At 39.6% G+C, this 27,757-nt stretch overlaps 1 protein-coding gene across 1 annotated transcript in view; it reads right to left on the bottom strand.

The window, feature by feature from the left end:
* tmem8b (transmembrane protein 8B) overlaps positions 1-27,757 on the bottom strand; it is a 51,219-nt gene that overhangs the window by 7,727 nt on the left and 15,735 nt on the right. The window contains exons 5-13 of the mRNA XM_054774131.1: positions 26,681-26,814; positions 25,399-25,670; positions 23,244-23,626; positions 15,669-15,765; positions 15,410-15,533; positions 10,643-10,785; positions 9,657-9,835; positions 7,964-8,110; positions 2,584-2,700 (exon numbers count right to left, since the gene is read on the bottom strand). Of these exons, the coding sequence (XP_054630106.1) occupies positions 2,584-2,700; positions 7,964-8,110; positions 9,657-9,835; positions 10,643-10,785; positions 15,410-15,533; positions 15,669-15,765; positions 23,244-23,626; positions 25,399-25,670; positions 26,681-26,814 (1,596 nt within the window). The remainder of the gene's footprint in view (positions 1-2,583; positions 2,701-7,963; positions 8,111-9,656; positions 9,836-10,642; positions 10,786-15,409; positions 15,534-15,668; positions 15,766-23,243; positions 23,627-25,398; positions 25,671-26,680; positions 26,815-27,757) is intronic.

Genomic DNA, 27,757 nt, shown 5'->3' with positions numbered 1-27,757 from the left:
CATCTTTTTTTTGTGATCAATAATTTGGCAATTTTTTAATGCATAATTAATATAATTTGTATATAATTTCTATTCACTAACTGTTTACTACTAAAACAAAGTTTTGATCCACAATTAAAATAACGTGAAACAGATTAATTTCCTTCCATTATCTTTTACGTATTTCAATGTATTTCCCATTGCACAGAACCAACAGGAAAAGTAAAAATGCGCCAGGAGCAGCGTGTATAAAACACAAACTTCAGCATATTCTGAATAACCAACATTAAAAAAAATCTGCCATTATTCATAAATAAATAATAAAGACGTCTGAATTCAAACTAAAATCCTGAGCATAGAATCTCTGACAAAAATATTTTTGCCATATAGCAAAGTCATAAACAGCTTTCATACAAAATAGAGATTTCTTGGAATTGTGCTATGTGGTTTCTCATATTTGTCGTGTTCCTAAAATATTTTAAACTTGTATAACAAAATTTGCATATTTTCTGGCTCATTTTATCTTCAACTACGTTTAAGCCAAAGTGCTTCCAGACGCTCACTTTAAATCCAGTCGGCATTCACGCTCAGCCATTCTGGTAGCGTCTTACACTTAGGTGCACCACCATAAACTGTCCGGGCAGCACATCCACGTTCCGCCTTTTTGTTCCGTCAGAATCTATTACTGGCATTTATTAATCGATTAATAATCGTCATTGTCTGCATCGAGATGCACCACTAATACTAACATATATTAGCACTTATTAATCAATATTTCACACATTTCTCAAAGACCAAACATAGCACAGCAGTGAAAGGCTATCATTACAACTCCTGCTTATGATATAATACGCTGTCTTCTATTTCTGGCACAAAAGTCGAAGGTGCTGGATTTCAACTTCCACTGTGTCTCTCCAGCCTACAAAACTCCCACACTCATCAACACATCCCTTTCTCCAAGGAAGCCACACACCATGTTTTCTCCAACTCCTGTCAAATGTCTTTTTCTTGGCTTGAAAGACTGTTTTTCCTTGGTATCAGTTCAGGGAGCACATAATGTCTGACAGACGTGTCAGTGAAAGTACAAGATGACTTGTAATGGAACTACAAGCCATGACTAATACCCACAGGCTGCACAACTTATGAAAACCCCTCAGCGGTAGTGTAAAATAGCTGCATTGGTCAGCTTTTAGCCATGCACATGTGACAGATTACTTCCATTACTTCCACAAGGCAGTAGAGAACTAGTAGAGTCAAACATGCCCGCTGCTGCATTAGCTTGAACCTAAATACTGTATGTTGAGTTGATGCAGTCAACGGGCATCTAAAGAGCTACTACCACAATGTCCTTGTTCAAAACTACACTTCCAACTCTTCTTCTCCATCATTTTAACACATAATCTCACTAACACACAGAACTACATTTTCAAAAACTCACACAAGACACGCCAAAAAAGTCACACAAACAGACAGAACAGTTTTATCGACAGTGCCAGGCCCCAGCAGGATTCTTGGCCTCAAAAACTCAAACAAAACAGACACACCCTCGCTAGTACGTATATACCGGAAGGCTTTCGTGACCAAGAGTACGCAGTATACTCTCGGTGGTACGTATATACCTTTAGCGGCTTTCCTAACCAAGTAGTACAAACTCAAACACGACACAACAATCTATTATCTCCCCAAAGCCTTGAACTTTGGCAAAGTTTCCGCAATGTCCAAAATAGACAATTTTCTGAGGAGCTAATCTGTTCAACAGTTCAGGCAGTCGCAATGACACTTTTCCTCAGCAGGCCAAAGTCACTTTGCGAGAATCCACTGACCCCAAAAATACAGGTTTTCTAACCAGAACAGTCTTGAACCTAGGCAGACACAGTACGTCTTGTATTTATCTTGACTAGAACAGTCTCGAAATCGGGCTTTCTGTCCAGTGCAGACTCGAAAACAGGCATCCGGCCAGAACAGTCTCGAAACCGGGAACAATATATTTATTCTTTTTCTGATTTTCTTATTTAAAAAAAAAGGTGGAAAAACACTCCTACTGGTACTCTCAATTGTAATTATTGCAATTAAATAAGGCAAACGTTGTTAAAAACGTACTGGCTTTCTTTTCTCGTCAATTCCAGCAATCTGCCCCGCAAGGGAACAGGCAGAAATGTGTTCTTTCAAAAGAAAGGTTTCCTGCTTACCTTGTTATTTTTTGAGCCCACTTTAATTGCCAGAAGTGTCGAGTGTCGAAGGTAGATCGGGCGGGAAGCACAAGATCCGGCTCGGAACGACCAAGTGAGAATTTTAACCGCTTTTAGTTTGTTGCCTTTAATGATTTCAAATAAGTCTTGGAAACGATAGCTCAATTTGAACATTTTAATGTACCAGGAAGAATGATGTCGTATGTCTCTATGTGTGACACAGTGGTCTGAGATGGTTCAAGCTGGTGGACATTGAGTGTGAGCAAACGGTACGAGGCCAAGGAAGTGGAAATGTGCCAAGAGAGGCCTATATGTAACTACATCTAACACACACAACATAAAACCATTTAACTCGTTTACTAAATGTGGTGTACCTACCGCATTGCAAATATAAGAGAGTAAATATTTGACTTACCCATGCCACTGCCATGATGCCCAGAGCAAAAAGACTGGGTCCCAGCAGGTTCCACAGACCGTGACGGTCCAGCTGCAAAGCCATAGACAGGGACATGGCCCCGAGCAAATAAAGCACCTTGAGGGGGAACAAAAAACAACAACCACATGCATCAATGTCACTCGAAACACTGCAACCACAGAGATTTGGTTCAGCTGGTCAAATAGGTCTGGTGCAGCACCCCAGAGTCACACTACAGAGACCATAGCTGTCCAAAATATGTACTACCTACAATACAAGCGCTGCTTTTACAAAAATAATAATGCTCAGTTTTGACTGACTGAGAAGTATGACTTACTTACATGTTTACTATTTTTAGTAAAATTAGCACCATTTTTTCTTTTTAATAATAATAAATAATACAAATATGGATACAAAAATATATATATATGACATAATGGCCTGCGATTGGCTGGCGACCATTTCAGGGTGTACCCTGCCTGTCGCCCCAAGTCAGTTGGGATAGGCTCCAGCATACCCCCACGACCCTAATGAGGAGAAGCGGCATAGAAAATGGATGGATGGAGGGACATAATAATGGACGATAGTGGTTCAGGAGGTAGAGAAGGTAGTCACTGTTGTGTCCTTGGGCAAGACACTTACCCACCTTGCCTCCAGTGCAGCCCACACTAGTGTATGAATGTGAATGAATGTTTGGTGGTGGTCAGAGAGCGGATTCCTCGCAGCACGCCATTCCTGCTGAGGTTGGACGCAGAAAGTATTTTAAAGTGGTAGACCAAAAAAATGACACCGGCACCGATCCTTGGGCCAAATGACGGTTGCTATTGGTGCCAAGTGCAGTCCAATAACCATCATACGACACCAGCAAGAGAAGGGTTTTAAAAAGAAAAACATTCTTCAATGCCACAAAATTGCCCGTTTGGAATTTGCATGAGAGCACCAAACATGGTACATTGAATGGTGGAAGAAAGTTTTATTCTCTGATGAGAAAAAATGTAACTTTGACGGTCCTGATGGCTTCCAACGTTACTGGCATGACAAGGAGATCCCACCTGAGATCTTTTCCACTCAGCAAAGTGGAGGGGGTGCCATCATGATCTGGGGTGCTTTTTCCTTCAATGGAACAATGGAGTTTCAGGTTGTGCAGGGGCGTCAAACAGCAGATGGCTATGTGGAGATGTTGCAGGGGGGCAACCTTCGTGACTGAAGACCCTCGTCTGTGTGGCTAGCTTTTTAGTAGGGCAACGCTGCAGTTTACAATAGCCGCCTGACAAAGGACTAATTCCAGAGGAATAACCTCACTCTTTTGCACCATCCTGTGTGTTCCAAGGAAAAGTTAATGCTAGGTGTACGCGTTTCTACAATGTTGCTTTGTGTAATCAAGCTGTCTGTTTTTATATCTTTAAAGCGCACAGAAAAGAAAAAGACATATGTGTTCATTTCTCACATAAGGATTGTGGATGATGGGCAAAATTGTCCCCCCCCCCCCCCCCCCCCCCCCAAAAAAGTGCAGTTTTCCTTTAAGTTGTGATTTAATTGTGGCATGTGAATGCATACAGTATTTAAACTTAAAGTGTGTTTTTGGAGTAATTTCTTTGTGTGAGGCGCGCCCTGTGCTTCTTTTGAGATTTGGTTTGGTTTGGTTTGGTTTAGTTTATTTGAACATGAAGGTTACAATGGAATACATCTCGTGAATCATTCTTTGACAGTTCCACATGTCCAAAAGGAGTAGGAAGAAGCAAAGCTTATTTATTCCTACCCCCCATCCATTCTACATCTAGTACAGTACATGTAGTTCACTTCCTGGATTCCATGTCATGTTTTCTGTGATAGTCAGGATAACACATAATAGATAACGGTGAGATAACCCTCCCCCCAAAAAAAGAGAGAACATTCATAATAATGATAATAATGATGACAATACTAAATAAATAAATAAATAAATAAGAACAAAGCTTTTTTTTTATTATTTTTTTTTAAACACAACAAAGAAAATTATTTAAAAAATAAATAAATAAATAAAAATAAATAAATAAATAAAAAATAAAATTTAATTAAATAAATAAAAAATAAAATAAAATAAAATAAAATAAAATAAAATAAAATAGAAAATAAAAAAATAAATAAAATAAAATAACAAACCTGACAGAACAATCAGGACTCTTCTGCCTTGTATTTAGCAAACATCAACTGCTTGTATTGTTTTTTGAATTTGCTCATCTCTGTACATTGTTTGAGTTCTTTACTCAATCCGTTCCATAATTTAATTCCACACACGGAAATGCTGTGGGTTTTCAGCGTTGTTCTCGCATATAAATGTTTTAGGTTTAATTTTCCTCTAAGATCATATTTCTCCTCTCTGATTGAGAAATACTTGATTAGATTTTTGGGTAACGAGTTATTATTAACTTTATACATTATTCTAGCAGTTTGAAAGTGTACTAAATCTGCGAATTTTAATATCTGTGATTTTAAAAATAAAGGGTTTGTATGTTCTCTATACTTGGCATTATGAATTATCCTCACAGATCTTTTTTGCAGTACAGTGAGTGAGTGAAGATTGCTTTTGTAATTATTTCCCCATATCTCCACACAATACATTAGATATGGTAATACTAAGGAACAGTACAGAGTGTGGAGTGATTTTTGATCAAGAATATATTTTGCTTTATTCAATATAGAGATATTTCTCGCCACCTTTTGCTGTATATATTTAATATGAGATTTCCAACTCATTTTTTCATCTAAGATCTTGTTTGAGTTCTTCTTAGCAAGAAGTGATCATGTGTAATGTACTAGCAAGGTAATTTATTGTTTTTGACAACAAATGACTTGGATTATCATCTATGAAGGCTAAATTGCTGTTGGAAGGTAGATTGAAAAATACATGAGACATAAGAAGGAGTACTTTTTCCAGGAAAGTGGTTGGTGGCCGAGTCTTTTAGCATATAAAATAACAATTAATGTTAATTACTTAAAAAAATATATGGTACATTATATAAAAAAGGCCTCCACTCTGGAAGTGAGAGGCCCTTCACAACGATAAAAACAAAGCACAGAAAACCAGGACGTGAGGCAAAATCTATAAATAACACCAGCTTAACTTTTCTCATTTTCCCCTTTTTTTTTTTTTGTCAAGCTCACAATTTGACACAAAGCCACAAGCATGTAGGCAAAGATAAAATGACAGGGGAGGGCGGGGGGAAAATCAATAAGATATGCCTCACACGTCTGTGCTCTGTCTGCTGGGGAACGTGAGGACACATTTAGGGTTTTTTCCAAGCATGAAAGGGATGACCCGCCTGCAGGAGAACAGGACTAATTGGAATAGACGAGGGAGGAGGGGAGCCGGGCGGTGCGGCAGCAGTCATCAGTCATGCTGCACCGCTGGGTCAGACAGTAGGCAGGCAAAAACGCACGTACCCCGTGTACTGTACGCAAGCACGGACGCGTGACCGCTCACTGGCAGGCACGGTAATGAATCATTATCTGTCAATGTGATGGACGAGCTTGTGAGGATTCAAGTGGGAGAATTATTTTTATCTGTCATTTACATTCACACCATCTTATTAGACACCGGTGTTGTGTAATACAACAGTGCACGCTCCTTTAGTGAGGATGCATCTGTGTCAAGTGTCACTTTTTTAAATTATTAGAATAGCCTATAGGATCATTTCAACTGTAAAGTAAAAGAACAGTAAAAAATAAAAACACATTTGTGTTTGCGTGCACAACCACATTTTGGTGAGCGGTTTCGGCAATCAGCAGTGCACGTGCTGACAAGAAAGAGGCAGTAGCTATCCATGAATGGCCGTTAATGTGTAGGCACACCCAAATAGTATAATGCGACCCAAAAAATATAATGCTAACATGTGTGTTTGTATTATGTCTTATTCATTTCTTAAATGGCTTATTTTCTGTCTTTTATGTATTAATAGGAGTGTAAAGGTGACTATCGAGGTGTTATTTCATGTCTAGAAGGCTCTATTAATGCTAAACGTATTTAGAAGGTTGTACATGTTTTCTATGCTCCAACTATGAAAATGTTCCATTTATAAATAAGGAATTCTACTTGCGGAAATTCACTTATCACGGTCGGGTCTGGAAGAAATTAACAGCAAGAAAGGAGGGATGACTATACTGTCATTAAAACGCCACATAAGTCAACATAACTTTATCACACAAATGCCAACCTAGGAAGACATGAGATGACTGGACCGTATACCATTTTTGACATTGGGGTTGCACCTTTATGACTCTAAAAATCACAGTGCTTTGCGTTTGGGGTTGTTCATGTGTTAGTTAGCAGGTTACTTCCTGGTTTATGGAAAATGAAGAGACAGAATGCAAATGAAGCATTCACGTTCACACTCCAGCATGCAATCTACCACACAATATCCACAACTGCACTTAGTGGAGCTCCTTTTAGCAAGAAATAATTCATTATTTTGTCATTTTTGTGAAGAGCATTTTTTACAATTTGTCCATTCACCCCTGCCCTAAAGTCGGTACAGTCCTGTACAGCCCCACATTTACATCCACTTTTGGTGTGAATAGCGTTTGATTCTTTCCTTGAGACTTGTCAGAAGCCCCTCTAACGAGTACACTTTTACATGCAACAATGTGACTAAAAGCCGATTTAAACCGTTCTTTGTCAGACCACAATCTTTCCACCTTGGCGCAGGTCTGCACTTCACTTTCTAGTTGGTCAGCTTTGTACATTAGAGTACAGTGCAGTCATCAAAAAGAGAAATGAAGAGTAAACTACAAAGGGATGGATAATAAAGAAGACGCATTCAGTATTATCTAATATTTGAAATCAAGGCACATTAACCTTGAGTCAGAGTGGATTAACAGCTCCCTTGAGGCAGTTGTGAAATTTTAAAGATTTATTTGTATGGAGGCTTTACAAACAATCAGGCGCTCTGGGGTCATTCTTTGGCAAGTCAACCATCTAACACACACAAATACAAACACTCACTGTGTCTGCCTAGACACAAACACACTGTTGCGCTTGCCAGTCCCCACGTGTACCATTTGATTAGTGGCTGCGGGTTGCAGCGCTCAGCAAAAATGAAAACTCTAGAGGACAGCAGATGTTCGTACACTCGCCCTCCCGCAGGTCCTCCCCCTCTCCCTCTCTCAGCCTCATTTATTGGCACACACACAGACACACACTTTCCCACTCCATCCTGGAGCTCGGCGGGGCCACAGTGACCCATGAAGACGGTGCACCGCATTAAGTCAACAAGCAGAGAATCACAACGGCAAACATATTTGCAGTTACAGGGCAAAACATTTAGAGTCATTTTCAGTCATACATAATAGCGCTTAAGATGGACTCTCCACTAGAATGAAGTACGTTGTCTGTTAAATGTACCTGTTTAATGATGGACTTCAGCCTGGCCATGGCGATGACGGTGACCCACACTGACATGAGCGAGCCAAGGAAGTCACAGAACTGCAGAACATCATACTCCATTATGCAAAAGACCACAATGCCCGGCTGGTCACATGCATGGTAGAACTGCCAGGGGACAGACAAAAGGTAGTGGGGTTAAAATGATGTAGTAACAGCACTGAAAAAACTATAGAGAATCGGAATAGGAATACCCTCAAGATCATTTGACTACAATTCTTGCAAAATTGTCAAAAATATGCTACTGAAGAGTCTGAAGAGCCACCAAGATGTCCAGCAGATTTAAACATTAACTTTACTTTTTCTTTTTTTTCCCAGACTCACACTCGCAGTAGCACTCCAACAGCGTCGTGTTAAATTAAGGCAGTTTATTTCTTTTTACGTTTCACAGTGGTTGACTTCTTTTTACACTTGTGTGACAAAAAAGGTCATGGGTGAGGCACATCTGCGACACAAATGACCTTCACATTACATCAGTCATCATTAAAGTGATGTTTTTACATCTCCATTTGGGGTGCACGATAATTATCGGACTGACGAGGAATTATGTTGTCATACCGATACCGATTAACATTAACATTAAAAGTAGGTCCGATAACTGATAATTTAAAAAAAAACTCTCCAATGAGGCGCGCTTCCCCGTACTGTGGTGTGAATTACTGGACTAAAGCGAGCAAATCAAGCGTCGTCATTTTCCCCACCCCCCCGAGCTAAAAGATAAACATTCGTGGTGTTGATCGAGAAGACATTTTGTGTGCTACCAAATGTTCTGCAAACATTCCGCGAGGAGGGCAAAAAAGCATCAACCGTCAGCGCATCAAACCTTATAAGCTATCTGAAATGTCAGCATCGCTACGACGTTTGTACGTTTGTACTTCTGAGTCGCTGCTATTTTTGGGATGTATGTTTGCCAGCAAAATACGACATGATTGCCACACTCCGGCATACCCTGATGAGCTCCGCTCTGAATTTGCATAACAATAAACATAAACTACAGTCAATTAAAATCTATATCACAGAGGAAGAGTATGTTACACCTTTCCGTGGCAGAGCAAATCTGTTTAGCATGTAAGGGCATTTAGATCAACAATACCATCTGCCCCAAAGACTGGACAGGACAAAAAACTAAACAAAACCACTGCTAGATAGATATGACCTGAGAACACAATGACCTGGTTGAATGAGAATATTCACAGGCATGATAGACAGATAGATACTTTATATTTGTCTATGTAATAGCAGTAATAGCGGTTGAGGCAGCAGTAGTGTTCAAGATTCCGCTGTAAATGACAACGATGATGGCTCGGTTTGCTTGAGAGATGAGGAAGCGTATCACAAGTGGATCAGACACTTTGATGAGCCTGTTGATGAGTATCATGGATCATGGAGACAGGGATCTGACAAATTCTGAGCCTGGTGATGCCATAATATGCAAATTAGATGAGTACATTTACTCCCAACACAAACTTTGGGTCATACTGATGATTTTTTTAACCATTTTCAAGCTACAACCTTTTAACCTTTTGAAATAGTACTGTCAAAAGTGAAAAAAATTAAAAACTAAAAGGGTTAAAACAGTTACGACAAGTGAAAGCGAGTGTCACAGGTCAAATCAATGTCTGTCAACTTTCAAGTGATCATGGTGGTCACTTACCGTGGAGAAGAACATGGTGAAGATGTAGACAGAAGCCTCAAGCAGGTAGTGGCTGCGGACTGCGATGACCACAGGCGGGACGAACATGAGGTTACTGAGACACAGCAGCAGGGTGGAGAGGAGCTGGAAGCTGTAAGAGTAGGCCTCAGAATTGTCTGTGCATCCCCAGCCTTCCCAGCCTGGTGTGCACAGAAAACACAAACTCAAAAGAAGGCTTTTGTTCTCCTAGTAGAGGTTGACTGAAGATGACTCCATTTGTGTCACCCTCATTCTTTGAGAATAGCTCATCAATGAAATTAAATTATCTTTCATCAGCTCTTCCTTGTAAACAACACATCTTTTCTGTGGAGGAATATGCAAAACCCGATATTTGAGAAGTTGTTTATCCTGTACAATTGAGCCTCCTGGTGAGAACGCCTGAATTGGATCCAGATCGCGAGGTAAATTGGATAAGACAGCGTGAATTAAATATTTGTGAGCACAGTTGAATGGAGGGTTTGAGGCCAGGGGCAAGAGCCGCCACATATGAGGAATTTCATAGCACTGATAACACTGCAATCAAAGCAGGATTTTAAAAAATCCTCAAAGGGCAAGCGTTGTTTAGCTTTATAAGCTCATACTTTATTGAAGAGTTCTTAATTAACAGCCTGTTTTATTGTACTTTCCAAATTGCTGGAATCAAAAGATTAACATCAAACCAGTGTATATGACCTGAGTCCTTTAAATGCAATCGCTGCTTTGTTAAATCAATTTTGGAAAACGACCTCTACACCTCCGCAGTAGATGACCCATTACACTGCAGAAACGTGGATAACAGATAACTGACAATCAGTATAAAACACATTTCCTAGCTATTTTCCACTTGATTAAAAAACATTTTCTTTGGTGAATGTGGAAACAGCAAGGCAGACTTTGATTTACGTGGGCAGAGGTAACAGACTGACATTTCCACGCAATGGAAGTAAACACCCAAATTTGATTCTTACCTGCTTTGCATTCACATGCGGCATAAAGGTAGCTGTTGGTGCGCAGCAGCTTGCACTGTCCATACGTGCCACAGTCGTTGATGCATGGAGTCAGGTAAGCGCGCATGTACACCTCTGCAGTGGTGTTGGCGCATGCCCCCAAGCTGCAACAGGCACACAAGTTGAAGGTTAACATAGTTGTAACTATCTACTCTGCAGTCTGTATGAATCTGTTTGTATGAGCCAACTCTTCTACGCTGGAATCGCTGCACACAAAAGGGTGCACCCTTTCACATGTGTTGCCTGTTTGTTGTGTTTTTGAAGAATACAACACTCTATATGTCGGACTGACTTGAAATTTCTCACACAGGTCAATGTGCTGTACAAATATCACCTACTGTAAACTTTAGGAAATATCACCACCAAATTTGGTACTGGGGGCTCCCAATCCGAAATTGATATCGGTCTGACATCAGCCAAAAAACAATATTGGATTATATGGGTCTGCATCTAAAATCTCCAATACTGGAACTCCGATACAAGCAGTCCATTCCAGACTCTGCGCCACTTCTATCAGCATCAGCACTTACCTTCAGCATGCAGCACTCACGTGATCACAACAGCAGCATGTGCTAGCGTGTTTAGCAAGGAGTAGGAGCGAGGCCAGCCGTGTGGCTGTGTTTTTCATTAAAAGTGTGAAAAAGACGCTGCAGCTGAGTGCCAAACTTGTCATGCACAAGTTTCCTGTGGTGGCAAAGAACCGGGGAAGAATAACACAACCAACCTCATTGTGCATTTGAAGAAAGATTTCCGCAACACCACGGCTTCCTAAAACATCCGCCGCTGTTTGTAACTTTTGCAAAGCGTCAGAAACTTCCACAGGCGGCAAAAAGACATTGGATGTAAGAGAAGAGCCAGCTCCTGTCGTTGGTGAGTAATGTCGGGTTTAAACGCTTCATTGAGCACCTCCAGCCTCGCTACATTATGCCTAATGTGGATAAAACTATACACCAGATGCATCAAGAAGTAAATGGGTCAGTTTTCCTCACGCCTACTGTTATGGAATATTATTCTCTGTTTGAGTAATGTCACTTGATCAAGCCTTTTCTAACATTCCACACTGCTAAACAAGTAATAAAGGTAAGTATACTCTGTGCTGATATCAGATCGATATCGGGACACCCCTATTTGGCACACACCTTTAGGATACTGGACAAGCAAGTGTGTGTGTAAAATTGAGCAAGATTGGTTGAAAAACATGTCCGTCATCAAGCTAAACGTCTTTGCAGGGGCACGGGCAGATTTAGCAACTAATTGCCAACTACTGTAAGTCATTGACCATTTGTCTAATGATTATAAAACTTGGAGATGGAGATGCTAGCATGCCTTCCGAAGTATTCTGACCACAATCCATAGCGGGCGCCACAAACATCATTTTCATTACCTGCTGCGAGAACCCTGAGAGTGTCATCTGGCCTGAGCCACATGTAAGCAACAACAACTTTTTAGAAATATGAATATGATTGTTAAACATTGAAAGATTTGGAATAATTTCAATAATTTTAATATCCAAGCAGTCGTGTTTATCTATCCTTATCAAGCTAAAACAATGGTATATTGTTTTTATGCTTGTGGTGTGACAATTTATATAGCAACTATGTATTTTACAGCTGTACAAAGAGACTGTACTTATTTTATGCAAACATCATAACTGACAGCCAACTGCCACCAACAACTACATAAAAGATTTTTTAAAGCCATTTTTTTAAGACAGTTCATGGTGCAGAAAAAACATTTTCGCTGGCGTTGTCACTTCACTAATTGCAACGTCCTCCAATCAATCCCAGCAATTGAAACTGCGGGAGGTAACAAATGTCCTCCCTCGCCTTTTTCCAGAATTCATATTTAATTGACGCAGCTGCTCGCCTCTCTGGTTTTCCACGTTTTATCAATCAAGTAAATTGGAGTTGTGAAGAAAACCTGTCACTAGCGCTACCTCTGACACGTGACCTGAATAATTAAGTAAACATGTTAAAAAAAGAAAAATCACAGATTGCAACGTGCATATTTTTCATAGCACAGGCTGTCTCTCGCCATCTGTTATTCACATTGAATAGCAACTCCCAAATGAATCGGGGGGGGGACTCGTCAATTTCATTCTCTTCACACTTTTGCACCATTAAGGTTCAGACAAAACATCTCAATGACTGAGAAGACTGAGAATTCTCATTGTGTCTGACAACTTAATGGAAACTATTTGCCCCTCAAAGACTTTCCACACAATGACTTTAAACAATCCTAAGAGAACAAGCACTGACATTGTGTTGCATTTATTTCGAAGAGCCAACTAAGACACTTCAGTCATGATTATAAACACTGGAACAAATGTAAATATGTTTTTTAAGAGTGTCGATCTTTATTCTCTGTCATGTTCTAAGTAGGCACCAGAGGCAATGGGAGAAAATGGTTGCCAGAACGGCTTCTACATTAGTATACTGAATTATTGAACATGGTAAACAAACTATATTTAGATGGGTAATAAGACATATTGAATGTTTTTTTTTTATTGTTGTTATTCTGTAATTGACAACAAATAGTGTCTCTCCGTGGCTGCTCGGGGAAATTGAGGCCAAGTTATTATAATCTGTAAATATTCATGAGCAACAGCCATCCACTGGCTCCAGTGATTTTTTTTTTTTTTTAAACTGTAAGAGAACATTTTTAGCTTGAAAATTTCCCAGAGAAAAAAAATGACATGAATGACGTTGTTTTGAGGGGTTTAGGAGGGGTAATGTATTATTCAAGTTCACATTGAGCTCAGTTATATTGTGAATTTAAACTTCATCATGACCACCAATGAAGCTCGAGCCACACAAAATGAAAAGCTTTATGTGTAAGAATTAGGGCTGTCAAATGATTACAATTTTTTATTTAATGAATCAATTTTCAAATGAATGAATAACGATTAATCACCATTTGCAACTTTGTGTGAAATAGGCCCTGTTTATTGTATTTTATTAACAAAACGGTAAATGACAGGGCACTATTTTATATATTTGGATGTATTAACAGCTCCAAATGAACTGAAAATTTAAATCATGCTAAAAGATAGCACAGTTTTGCATAACAATTAATAGTAGCAGAACATTTGCATCACACCACGCCATTGAGGAGCCGTGTTCAAAGACACTATGTCATTTTTTAAGTTGAATTCACATATTTTGAGTGTAGATTTATTTTCTGAGATTTCTGAGCATACTGTACTTAAATGCAGGAAATACTTCGGCAGTAAGAGTTTCCCTAGTGAGTGATAGGAATATACACTTACTGTTTTCTTTGTCTTTATGTTTACTTAGACCACACATACACGCATAATAAAGTCGCTGTTGTCATGTTTGGCGTGACCCTGAATGCACCTTGCTGTAGTCTAGTGACAATGACGAAGTGTCATTCGGAGGAGGACTAGAGATGTGTTTGTGAGCTGGAGGTGTTGGAATTGCACTGCTGTTGTGTTCAGGTCTGAATAAAGCTATACAAGAGTGTCAGGGTCTATGAAGGGCCGCTATGGTGCCTCTGTTTGCCATCATAACAGGGAGGTGTGGCTTCGCATGGTGAACATGCGTTAATTACCCTAAACATTTTACCATAATTCATTAAATAAATTAGTTACCGCCGGTTACTACCCTAACCCATACTAGTTGCTTTCACCCTTGACTGGTTGTCATTCAATCGAAAGAGATATACTGCATAGACGAGGGCTGCTCACACTTTTTCAGCCTGCGAGCTACTGTACTTTTAAAATGGTCGAGTCCCAAAGATCTACCTCCTACTATAAACACAAAGAATATATATATTTAGTATAGTTATAAATATGAGCATTTTGTACATTGTACATGTATATCAGGGGTGCACACACTTTTTCAGCATGCAAGTTACAAGTCGACATGATCTATCTCTTATTCTAAAACATATAACATATATGTAAAATCTAACCGGTAAACTTTCAAACTGCTAAATACTAATGATTACTATATCACATTCACAGTTAATAGGTAATCAAAGTAGCTTGATATCATTCAATGATTCACAATTCAATATGGCAATAATGAGAATTACACAAAATTCCTCAATGTCAGTCAAAATAGCCACGTAGCGTTCATTAGACACACAGTTCATGTATCACGTCCAATTAGCATTAGCTATTAAACATTACAGAAGTCAAGGCAACATATTAAAAAGGTTTAATATGGGCACATTTTCCAATTAATCATGAAATAATAGTTTTAACAGGCGGGAGATTAGAAAACATGCATTTCCGTAGTGGAGTTCAGGGCGGGTGAAGCAAAGCCATCAAACAATTCAGTTTTTTTTCTACGTAACTAACCGCTAAAAATGAAGGGATAACTTCTGTTGTAGATATAGGCATCTTACCACTGAGTTACTTTATCTATAATGAGAATAATAAAGACGAAAGTTGCATCTCTGTGTGTCACTTGAGACGTCTGTTCACCACTTTTCATCACTTTACCGCGGGGGAGTACCAGCGAATCAGGAGGGGAGCTTAATGTCAGCTGACTGATGTTACATGACATCTACAAAGTGATGTTTATGTGATCGACCCACACTACCTTTGCTATCGACGTAACAATTCACACATTTAAAATTAGGTTCACTACAACATTGATCTCGAGGAAAATTGTGGAATTAAAGGCTTGTAATCACATTTTAAAATAAAAAAAAGGTCTATACAATTGGAAGCACTTATTTAGTATCTATATTAAGTCTCACCCGTGTTCTGTGGGACACAGCGAGCGCAGACTGAGGTACCAGGTGCCCGTTTGTGGGTAAGGAATCCTGAGCTTGGTGATGTTAGTGGAAGTGTTCACAGAGAGGAAAAACCCAGCTACAGATTCTGCAACACAGCAAAACAATGAAAAGTGCAGGCAAGACACTCGTACTGCACAAACAGAGCATGACTCATTTGTAATCTTCCCGTGAAACTTTGTGACTTTTAAAAGGAATGGCTGTTTTGCTGAGTCGGACATACCTGATTCACATTTCAATGATGAGTTTTGCCAGACGAAGAGAGGCATCCCGTGAGTCAGGCAGCCGAACACGGTGACATTCTTGTCTTTCAGCATCGACTGCAACACACGAGACAAGAAAACATCAGACGTCATGCACCAGAAACAATAAAACTAATTAAAAACATAATTCCACTCAACAAGACCATATCCTAAAGTGGCACTATTGGTCATATTATTATTCACCAACATACTCATGGAAAAGAGATGTGTTAGTTTAGTCGTTTTTATGGCACTACTTCAAATACATGAAAATGGAAAATATAAGGTAAAATCCCTCCTAGTTTACTGACAATGTCTACAGACTCCATGCATTTGCATTGCATCCATACACTCAGTGAGCAGTGAGAGGTCATTTATTGACTACCTGCTCCAAGCAGAAAGGAAAGAAAAGGGAGCATATATTGTACAGTATAGTCAAGCAGGGACAGTGCTGATTAATGAAACAACCCAGCGCACACTTTGCCAGGTGCTTCCTAAAGTCACCATCTGGCCTGCAATCTCTCGATAGAACGACTTCAATCAAAGCCAATTTCAAGACTCAGGCCATAATGAGTCCTGCACCTCCCTTGATCACACTTTTGTTTCATTCCCAACACAATAAAGCTGAGAAAGTTCAAAACTGAGCTGCACTTTTCAACCAACTTTTGGTGGCAAAAAAACCTACAAAAGTGTTTATGTGTGTGCGTGTGTGAGTGCACAAGGAGAGAGCCACTGTTTATGTGTGTGCGTGTGTGTGGTCCCCAAGGGCCAAATGCCACATAGCAAGGCTCCCTTGGTTTACAGCATCTTTTGATTTTAAATTTGTAGGAGCCGCACAGAATGTTGTTACATGAGACCAACAAAAGAATTGAAAATAAGATTACTTCAGTTTCATGGTGTCAAGGACAATCTAGTCTTTGTGCAGCAAAAAACTGTGTGATTGTTTTAGTGAGATGAAGGTCTACCTCAAATGTTCTTTACTGTTTTTCTAACAAACGTGTCTGTTCAGGCTACGCAGCACAATACAGCTAACTGCACAATAAGTGCACAATAAAACAAGGTCAATTGAAGTCAGCTCCTTTTGTATGCATCATCAAAGATATGGGTGATTACGCGTTAGATTTTTTGTATTATTATTATTAACAGTGGTGAACTTCTTTTTACACATGCAGTTAACAGGTAAAAACACTGAAAGCGCTGCCTGTAGTTATAATTAAGATTTTTTATAATAAACAGAAATCCCAAATAATAATCAGTGTAATAAGAAATGAATAATAATGAATAGAGACAAACATGACAAAAGAAGTTCAAGACTTCTTCTTTGTGTTTTGCAAACAACTGTTTTGTATTGTTTCTTGAATTTGCTCATCTGGGTGCTTTGTTTGAGTTCCTTACTCAAGCCGTTCCGTAATTCAATTCCACATACTGAAATGATGTGGGTTTTAGCGTTGTTCTTGCGTATAAGTGTTTCAAGTTTAGTTTTTCCCTAAGATCATATTTCTCCTCTCTTGTAGAGAAGTATTGTATGACATTTTTGGGTAGCAGGTTATTGTTAGCTTTATGCGTTATTTTAGCGTTTTGATAATTAACTAAATCAGCGATTTTTAATAATTGTGATTTTAGAAATAAGGGATTTGTATGTTCTCTATACGCGGCATTATGGATTATACTCACTGATCTCTTTTGCAGGACATTTAATTCAGCGAGTGAAGAATGCTTTTATAGTTATTAGCCCATATCTCCACACAATAAGTTAGATATGGTAATACCAAAGAGCAGTAAAGAGTATGGAGTGATTTTTGATCAAGAACAAATTTAGCTTTATTCTATATTGAAGTATTTCTTGCCACCTTATGTTGTATATTTTTGATGTGAGATTTCCAGCTCATTTTTTTCATCTACTATGATCCCCAGAAATGTATTTTCGTTCACCCTTTCAATGTCCACGCTGTCTATTTGTATTTGGTCGTACGTGTCCTTTCTGCTATTGCCAAATAACATTATTTTAGTTTTACCTAAGTTCAAGGATAATCTGTTTTTATGAAACCATCTTTTAATATGTTAATATGCCGTTTCATCCGTGACTTTTTTAAATTAGCTCTTGTGTGCTTTCCCCAGAACAAATAATAATATCAAATAACAAATAATACCAACTTTAAGTCTTTCGTCACTTTACAGATGTCATTGATATACAAGTTAAACAGTTTTGGTCCCAGTATTGACCCCTGGGGTTCTCCACATGTAATATTTAAACTTGCAGATGTGTATTCTCCTAGCTTTACTAATTGTTTCCTGTTTGCTAGGTAGCTTTTAACCCAATTCAAAACTAATCCTTTGATTCCGTACCTTTCTAATTTTGTAGTTAGGATGTAACTGCAGCTGCACACTTTCTGTGGTCTATAGCGTTGGTAATTTCCTCCCTGATTTCAACCAATGTCATGGAGGTTGAAATGTTAGCTCTGTATCTGTACTGACTATCTGCAAGTAATTCATTTTTTATGAATACATTTGTCCAAACTCTTATTATCTTCTCGATAATTTTAGAAAATTGTGGTAATCAGGAAACTGGTCAGTAATTTGTAAATTGATGTTTGTCTCCATTTTTAAAAATTGGAACTACTTTAGCTGTTCTCATTTTGTTAGGGAATTTTCCAGTCTGAAATGGTAAGTTACAGATGTATGTCAGCGGTTCTACGATCTCAATGATAACCCTTTTTATTGTTTCCATTTCGATTCCATTACAATCAGTTGATGCTTTACAATTATGAACAATGTCACTGACTTCCTTGTTAGTGACATCAGTGAGAAGCATAGAATTAGGGTTCCTATCTATGGATTCATTTCTTTCCTCCATTGTCCAAAATTTTGGAATTTCTCCTTCCAATTTCGGTCCAATATTTACAAAGTAGTTGTTACACCTTTCAACTACCTCATTCATATGATCATTATTGGTGTTTCCAACCGTAAAATAATGAGGCTGGTCTGCTTTCTTAGTGCTGTTGCTTATAATACTGTTTAAAATGCCCCAAGTTGCTCTAATGTTATTTTTATTCTTATCTTGACTATAATGACTTGACCCTAATATCCCTTCTTACACACTCTCAAGATTGTTGTCAACTTATTTTTACATGTCTTATATTTTATTCCTTCTTACATGCATTTTTTAGTCCTTTGTTAAGTTATAAAGGTTTAAGTAATTAAGTAGCTAAGCAATTAAGTGATAAAGGTTTAATGATGGCATTAGTGTGACTCTGGAACTGATTATACACCCATCTATTTTTTGTGTGTGTTGTTTTTTTCATTCATGTAGGATGCCTGTGTATGATTACACCAAACATTTCACATTGTGTAGTTTGTTTTTTTTTTTTTGCTGTTTGCTTGCTGCTAAATTTTAAACAGCTGTCTTGGCTTTTGTAACCATTGTCATAATCTCTATTGCCGCTACATATAAAAGTAACATTTTTTGTGAATATTCACTATACTGATCCCATTTACCAGTGCCCGATCCATTCCGTTGAACGGCTGAGGCACAATTTAATCAGTATCGTCTGACAGCGGCGTGCTTGATAAATGGCGGGGGGTTGGGAGGGTGTTTCACCTCTGTTTTTTTATTTGGTAGCTACCGTGCACCGCAGAGGCCGTCAAGTCAACTGATGCAAGAACGAGGAGGGAAACCGAACCATCCCTGAGCATTTCGCTACCCAAACTCATTAAATTAAACTTGAGAGATGAGTTTTCATTTAGCTCCTTAATGTACACAAAATAAAAATAAATTGGCTTTTGCAAGACTCCAATTTGTGTTGATTTCGTTCAACACCCTGTTAGAGAAGGCGCATCACTCAGATAAAAAAAAAAAAAAAAAGCTAATAAGACACACTGTGTCAAGGACTAACTCATTATAGCGCTTCTTTAGCCTCACTTGGATCTGAAGAGATTAAAGTGATCTGTAGGGGTAAAAAAAAGACAATATTCCATCTATTTCATGGTCTTTTCTAGATACTGACGCAATGCAGACAAGATGTTCTTGCTTCAGTTCCCTAAAGGAGGCCAGTGACATCATGGCTTGGGGGTCGGGGGCGGGTCTATAAAATAATATAGCATGACAGGCTCTCACAGGAACATATCTCATGGCTCATTGAACAATTACCAGGTTTCCTCACACATGACATCCAAATCAGCCCACTTTATAACCACGTAGGGCTTATTCTGGACTGTGTGCCACAACAAAAAGCCACAGAAGGTAAAACAGGGGTTACCGATGACTATAAGGTGACAGTAATCACTGTCACCACAGCACATCAATCAATAAACCATCCAATGAATTATTCACCTCATTAATCTCATTTCCTGTAGCGGAAGATGGGGGGGGGGAAGTGCCTGTTTGCTTTCTTGCAAGCGCTTCTAGATGAGGAGATGATCAATTTCATCTCCGGGTGTGTTCACAGGAGATGAAAGACGTGTTTGCATATCACACGATGTGGAACAGAATGGTAACAGCAGAGAGTTGTATTTTATGCGAAAACATTGCCTGCCTGCAGCACCTGTAGCAGCCAGTGGTGTCGTGACAAAGGGTTCAACCACCCCACTTTGAACAATAATAAATACGCTATTGAATTAATACCAATCAAATTAGAGCATCACCTCTTGAGTCAAATGTCCGTAGGGTCTACAATTCAGAATTTGGTGAAATATGGGTGAAAAATAAGCCTCACAAAACCTCTGACACGCAGGAAGTCACACAAGAAATCATTAAATGCACGTTTTTCTTTCTTTCAGTTTTTGTTCCAACATTGCTTCCAAATTACGGACTCCTGTAAAGGATTTCGCCATTTGAGCCAAAACCGAGACGTACCCCATGAGAGCTCAGGTCAGTGATCAGCCTACATATCCTACTAACTGTAGTTAACTTATTTTTACACAAAGAAATACAATTAAAATGTAACATATAGCATTGCTAGTAAAGTATTATGTTGTCTTGCATGCTGTTGTGTCTTTTTAAAAGCAGATTTTTGATGCAGCTCTTCTATGTGATCAAACTGGATCAAGGCAACTCTCAGGAATCAGCCAAAAAGTTATTTTCATATGTGGGCACGTCAACATTGATCTTTTGAAACCTAGTAAGCAAATGAGAAGTGATGACTTTATCGATACAATGTATAGTACGAGTCTATAGCCAACAACCACAAGACCAAGCCGACTAACGGACTAGCGTACCTTTGGAATTTTCAACATAGGAAGACAACAAATAAGCTATAAACATGCAACAAACACCATTATACAGTATAAAGTATAGCCAAGACACTGTGGAATCTGGAGTGTGCCAACAGATTTGTTGTATATTCAGAAGCTATGGAGCTAGATCCAGAAGAAAACCGCTATTTTTTGTGAATAACTACTAAACTAATATTTATATGATTAGAAATATCTATGAATCCAATTCCTAATGGTATATTTTCATGGTCAAGGAATCTAAATATGTACAGGACTAATTTATGGTGTAAATCACAATATGGGAGGAACTATGGTGCTTGGCATAGCCATAGCTTGGCACTATTCCAAATAGGGGTGTCTTGATTCGATATTGATACTGATATTGGGCTGATATTAGCAAAAAAACGAGCATCGAATTATATCGGCCTGCATCTTAAATCTATATTGGCACACCCATGCAAGCAGTTGATTCCAGACTCGCACCAGTACGTCAATTCTGCAGTGGCCGGACAGAGCCCACATGATCACAACAACAGCGTATGCTAACGTGTTAACAAAGTAGCAAGGAGTAGGAGTGATGCTGGCCGCATGACAGTATTTTTCGTTAAAAGTCTGAAAAAGACATTGCAGCTGAGTGCAAAACTTGTCATGCACAAGAACTGGGGAAGTTTAATATGACCATCACACATCTGAGGCAGCATCACACAGGAAACTCCCACGAGACGACAAAAAGTTATTAAATCAGTAGCAAAGCAGAAGAGAGACAGCCCCTGACGGTGGTGAGTTCCGCTATTCCTATTTGCTGCTACATTATCAATAAAACAATACCCCAGACACATAAAGAAGTAAATGGGTAGTTTTTTTGTCATACCAGAGGAGGAAGCTTTTTCCAAAATTCCACACTGCAAAATAAGACATAAAACTATGTATGACATGTGCTGAGGTCGGATGGCTACTGGTACTGGCCGATATTCAAGGCTGTAATATCAGTATTGGGTCACAGTTTACAAAAATACAGTAGTTAATGAGGAACTAATGCAGAACAATTGAAGAACTAATGAGAAACTAATGACTAAGGCACATAAATGTAGACTAGTTACTGAGGAACTAATGAATAAATGAGTAATGGTTAGGGTTAGGTAGGTTCGTTCCCCATTAACTACTGTCATTTTGTGCACCTTATTGTAAAGTGTTACCCAGTATCGTTTTGGAAGTGGAAAAAGTTGGATCGGGACACCCCGAATTCTACATCTTTATCATCTTCTGAAAGCATTATCTTTACCATAATGTTGTGGCATAGGATAAAAGAGAATGACTTCACGCTAAAAGCTGTGCACAAAGTGATGACGTGGCATCAGTCAGTTTGCCAAGAAGACATGAAAAAGGCATATTGTGGCAGAATATACACTTTAAGCGAACAATTGAAGTTTTCAGGTGGGATTGGATGTGTCATACTCTTGTTATTTCAAGACTGACTGACTGCTTTCTATTAAAAGTCCATCTGGCAGCTTGTGTCTCCCTGCAGACCTCCACAGTCACTGCAGGTGCATTGCTAATACCATTACCAGCTGAAGGACAAGTTAACAAAGACAACTCTTCCTGGCATATTCTTGATGTCTTTTACACACACTGCAGTGTGTCAGGAGTCTAAACTGACATCTTTCTTGGGGTGCTTTCAGTTCCCACATGATTTTAACATCAGTGTGAAACACTTTACAAATGGGATGAGCATAATCATTTGTGGATTCATTGATCGTTTAGAATTCTGTGGAATTGATCGTTGATTAAGCGAAACCCAGCCCTGTGATTGGCTGGCGACCAGTCCAGGCTGTACCCTGCCTATCATCCAAAGTCAGCTGGGATAGGCTCCAGCGTACCCCCGCGAACCTAATGAGGATTAAGCGGCACAAAAAAATGAATGAATAATTGAAACCCAAATAGAGTGCACTACTTGGGTCCAACCAGCAGAGGCACCGTAGAGTTAGTCTCAACTTGTACAGTATGTGGTCTCAAGAGAAACGTGACGTCAGCTGGGCAAAGTTGAGCTACAATTAGCATTCGATTAACAAGCATTGGGAATTTTCTCCATCAATTAAGTAAATTTATTGGGAATTTTCTCCATCAATTGAGGAAAATTGAATCAAATTTAACACGGCAGGTTTCCCAAACGTCCCAAACGCGGGACCCATGTCAGTTTTTATCAGGTTGCCAGTTTACAACTTTTTTTAAGGCTGGAAACATTCAGTATTTTAGTACATTTATGTCCAGTGGAGGAACACCATGTCTAATTTGGCTCCTTCAGTATATATTGTAATTAACAACTGTGATCAAGCAGAAGAACTCACCATGTTGAGCTTCAGCTCCATGTTGAGGACCCCGCCGCTGTCCAAGACGGGCATCAGATTGATGGCAAACACGGCTTCCCTGTCTGGCGGAATGGATATATTTGGACCAAAGAAGACATAAAAGTGCACGGAGAAGGTGTCGAGTTCGTTGCGCAGAGTCGGGCGGATGGGCCAGCACTTGTTGGCGTCGGTGGCGGGAGTGAGATAAACCACGCTGTCCCCTGAGGTGTGCAGCTGACTGGCATTGTGAGACGGTGCCCCCAGCACTGCCATGGAGAGGGTGTCAGACAAGGAGAAAGCCATAGCTGTGCCAAAAGACTGCGGCATGTTCATAGAGGAGCCTGGCTGTGACTGATCCTTGGATGCATTGGACTTGGTGCAGTCTAGGGCAGAATACACACAGTGCATGTATTTAGTGTGTTTGCAGTAATGTAGTCCGTAACAACTTGTCTTTCTGTGCCCTAATCATACCACGGAACAATACTGGGAAACCAAGGGGCGCTTGTCTGCTTTGTGAGTACTACTGAGGTGCCCTTGAGCAGAGCACTGAATCTCCAAATTGCTCAGGGGTGAAAATGCATGCTTGTTTTTGCATGCATGTAGTTTGGTTCTGTGTGTTTAAAAGTCAAATGTCCCACAAAATGAGACAGCAGAATGCAAAGAGCATTTCCCTTCAATATTACACAGTATAGGCATTATTATAGTATCAAATGAATAAAGATGCAGATGTTTTATAACGGACCCCATCTTCAATGTAAAATGATGAGTTTTATGCAAGTGTTTTGACAGTTCCTAACACTTTACTTGAGGCGCCATAGTGGGAGTGAGGGTGAAAGCAGGAGGTGTTGTTAATCCGTAGCAAGCCTTACACAAACAAGAAATAACAGGCTGGGTTATTTTACTTGCAGTATTAGGCACGCTTGCTCAGCAAAAGAGTCGTTTGCAGATCATCCCCTTCGGCAGGCTTCTACTATGTAAACAGGAAGCTTTTTAATGAGACAGAGATTCACAGTAATTGCGAGGCAGTGTGCTTTCACTGAACACAAAGAGACACGCTGGAAAATGGTCATTGATGACGACAGTCAAACAGCACTGCTTCTCCAGGGGGAGGACTGCAAAGGTTTTTGGAGCCTCGCCTGATTTGCCCAAATGTTCTTTCTCTGCATGGTCCGTGAAGTAGCTTGTTCAGGCTGTTAAAGCATTAATAAAAGCAAATAATAGCAAATATTGCAGGCTTCAGTTGGCTGTAAGAATGAGAATAAGAATATTAGTGAAAATACTGAAAATGTGAGTACTCGCTAAATTAACAACATTCATAATCCAAACATTTGGCTTGTGTTCATCTCTCTCCAATGCCAAATTGCCTACAGAGAACACAACCTGCATGGAATATGCTGCAAAAACAACAATAATAAATAATAAAGAGCAGCCTAGTTTCACTGCTTCCTGTTGGAAAAGTCCGGGAGCTCCAACGACATGCAACTAGAGTGAGAGCGCGCTGGATCATCCTGAAGTGTTCTTCAATTTAAACCCGCAAAAGGTCAAGTAAGATCATCCTGGCCAGGAGGGAAAAAGACAGACTGTGAATAATTAGTGCTTGCGTTGCCATGGTGACAAGGTGCACTGTAGTACAATGTCGAACAGTGGGAGGGTGGGAGGAGATCTTTGCGCGGTAGCGGACTTCCCACAGTTTTCTTAGCAGTCTCCCCGCGGGGGCTGAGAGCGCAGAATATTTTTGCTTTTCACAAGCTAAAAACATGCTGCACTTTAACGCAGGACTAACAGACTCTTTTGTGCTCCCACAGGAGGCCTCTCTCTTTGGGCTGCACCCTCCGGCAGCAAGCCTCCTAATGGGCCGGCTGTGTCTGGATACTTTTGACCTCCAAAGCTTGAACGGTTTTCTGTTCGACAATCTTTGGCGAGATCAGCCCTAATCAAACCTTATGTTTATACAGTAGAAGCGGTGTCCCCAACGTGCTTGTTCACGTGGGGTTGAGTTGTATAAGGAGTGTGGTTCTAGACCTGCTCTATGTCTAAGTGCCTGGAGATAACGTCTATTGTGAATTGGCAGTACAGAAATGAAACAGAGTACATATTTGATGCCGCTCATTATTCTGCACAGGTGCATCTGTCGTCACGTGGACATGTCACTCACCTGTGACTTGCACTCCAATGCGGAAGTAGACATTGGAGTTAGTGTTGTACCGCTCCACCAGGATGTAGTGCCATTGTTCCCATGCGGGCACGGGGGCATCTAACTCACAAGGGTTCCACTCCCTGCAGTCGAGGGCACTCGAGTTGTGCACAGGGGGCGCCCGCGCTCTTATCTTCAACACCACGGGACAAGAAGTGCCATTGCTTTTGTTCTTTATGCCGCAGTTTACCAGCTGAACTTTGACCTTGGATATGTAATTGGGGACGAACACTCTGTACAGAGAGAAGGCAAGAGAAAAACACATTTTTAGATTTACAGTACATACGGGGCAAAAACACATGTTATGTTGTACTGGATGTCAAAGATTGAAAATAAGGGGTAGAATTAAACACGTTTGTACTTCTTCCTTTTGCTTTTTGAGCATGTAAACAGGGATGTAGTCGTAGCAGGTCCTTTTTTATTGATTATATTAAGTACTTGATATATTGTCTATTAAATGTATATTGTTTATTTCCTTGCTTACACTTTTGTTTATATCTGTACTTTCTGTTTGGGGTTTTTTTTGTCATTCTTTACTTGTTCAAAATGTATGTACCTAAAGCTAAACTAAACTAAAATGTCACTTACTGCACAAGATTGGAGATCTCTACCACAAAAACAATCCTAATGGTTCCCTATCCCTCTTTGAAAAGCAAAAAAGGTGTTCAAGGTAGGCTTCAAGGGATAAAAATACTACTAAAAGAACATTATGTCTTATAAAATATTAAACACACCCGGCTAACACTTCCAGCTTCAGATGCAGACATCTAAGAAACATTAATCACAAAAAAAGAAGGTAAATTATTTCGGAATTCTCCTCTGGCACTTGGAATTTTACAGAAAGCAAAATTAAGTGCAGGGGAAATAGCGTCTTCTTTAAAATGAACAAAGATGCTCCCTTAGACTGAAGCAAATACAGTCTTATTTACTTTCTGGGAAGCAATTTTGTGAATTGTAAGGTTGCAAAGGTGTGAAACATTTTGACACTGCCCACGGGAATAAATAGGAATTAACTGGAAATTGGTGTTAAATTATTTTTGGTCTTCATTTATACTGTCTCCGTTCATTTATTGGTTGATTTATTATCAAATACATTTTTTTACTTCATATTGTACTACCCATTTTCCACTATTGTACTGCAGGATTTTATTTAGAACCTTTACTTAATTTCCATTTATAGACAAACCTGGAATTTAGCACAGTTCTAGTTTAATCCTGGGAATTGACTTACTTACTGACTTACTTATAAAGAGCAGATCTGTTGTGTGCAGGGATCATCTGGTCTATGAAGTAGCCCGGATAGAGCAGCGATATCCCAATGAGCCTCTGTACGATGAGCTGAGGCTGGAACAAGTACTGACATTCCTCAGACAGACCCTACCAGGAGGACACATGCAGTCAGGATTTGAATGGTTTATTATTTGACATTGTGCAGATGATTATCAATCACACTGATGGATAAAGTCTGTCTTTGGGATTAATAACACATTCCCACCCCCTTCCCTCAGCCAGCCAGCCAATGAAACATGCACTGCCCCCTCCATTTGACCGGTGCTGCGTACATCACTGTGACATGAGCCCAATGGACGGAAACCGCTCGGCACCAGGAGGCCGCACATAGTCTCCACGCACAATCAGCAGCCAAATTTGCTTGAAAAGGAACCAAGCGTCACGCTAACGACAGGTGTGAATGCCCAATGAGGTCGTTAGTTCCTGTCAATGATCACTACCCTCCTTCCTGCTCCCTCTGTAGCCACAATTACTGTGGCGTGTCATTAGTCCAGTCTGTGACCTTTTGATTGATTACAGCATGTCACTTGGACGGTTGGCTCTACTTGCTGTAAATGAAAGCTCCGCTGGTATGACCTTTTCACGGCCTTCCATTACTTCAATCACTTAATTTCCCTTATGTAATGTATATAGAATTGATATAGAATACGATTATTTGTTACATTCAATCAGGCAGCCTGAGGGCCACCGTGGGTCCTGAGAGCTATTTAGCGAATTAGCATGGTAAGAACTTGGTTATGTAACTACTATAACTGAATATTTTGAAGTGAATACTTCATTTTCAGAACCTTTCCGTATGAGAACAACATTATTCATAGCCAAGTAAAGTAGTCCATTATTGTCTTATCTGTGTGTTATTTTGAACAGCCATCCTTCCATCCCTGTATAGACTAATAAAAGTGCAACATAATCACCAGTTAATGACTATAAATGATCTTGCAAAAATGCGCCGTAGTTCGCACTTTGTTTGCCAAAATGCTTTTTAATTGCCACTCATTCACTCAAAAAATCATATAGCTCAGGAGTCTAT

This window comes from Dunckerocampus dactyliophorus, chromosome 4 (genome assembly GCF_027744805.1).
Source record: "Dunckerocampus dactyliophorus isolate RoL2022-P2 chromosome 4, RoL_Ddac_1.1, whole genome shotgun sequence".
NCBI classification, from domain to species: domain Eukaryota; kingdom Metazoa; phylum Chordata; class Actinopteri; order Syngnathiformes; family Syngnathidae; genus Dunckerocampus; species Dunckerocampus dactyliophorus.
The sequence above is the reverse complement of the archived record's forward strand: the minus strand, read 5'-3'. Positions and strand labels throughout refer to the sequence as shown.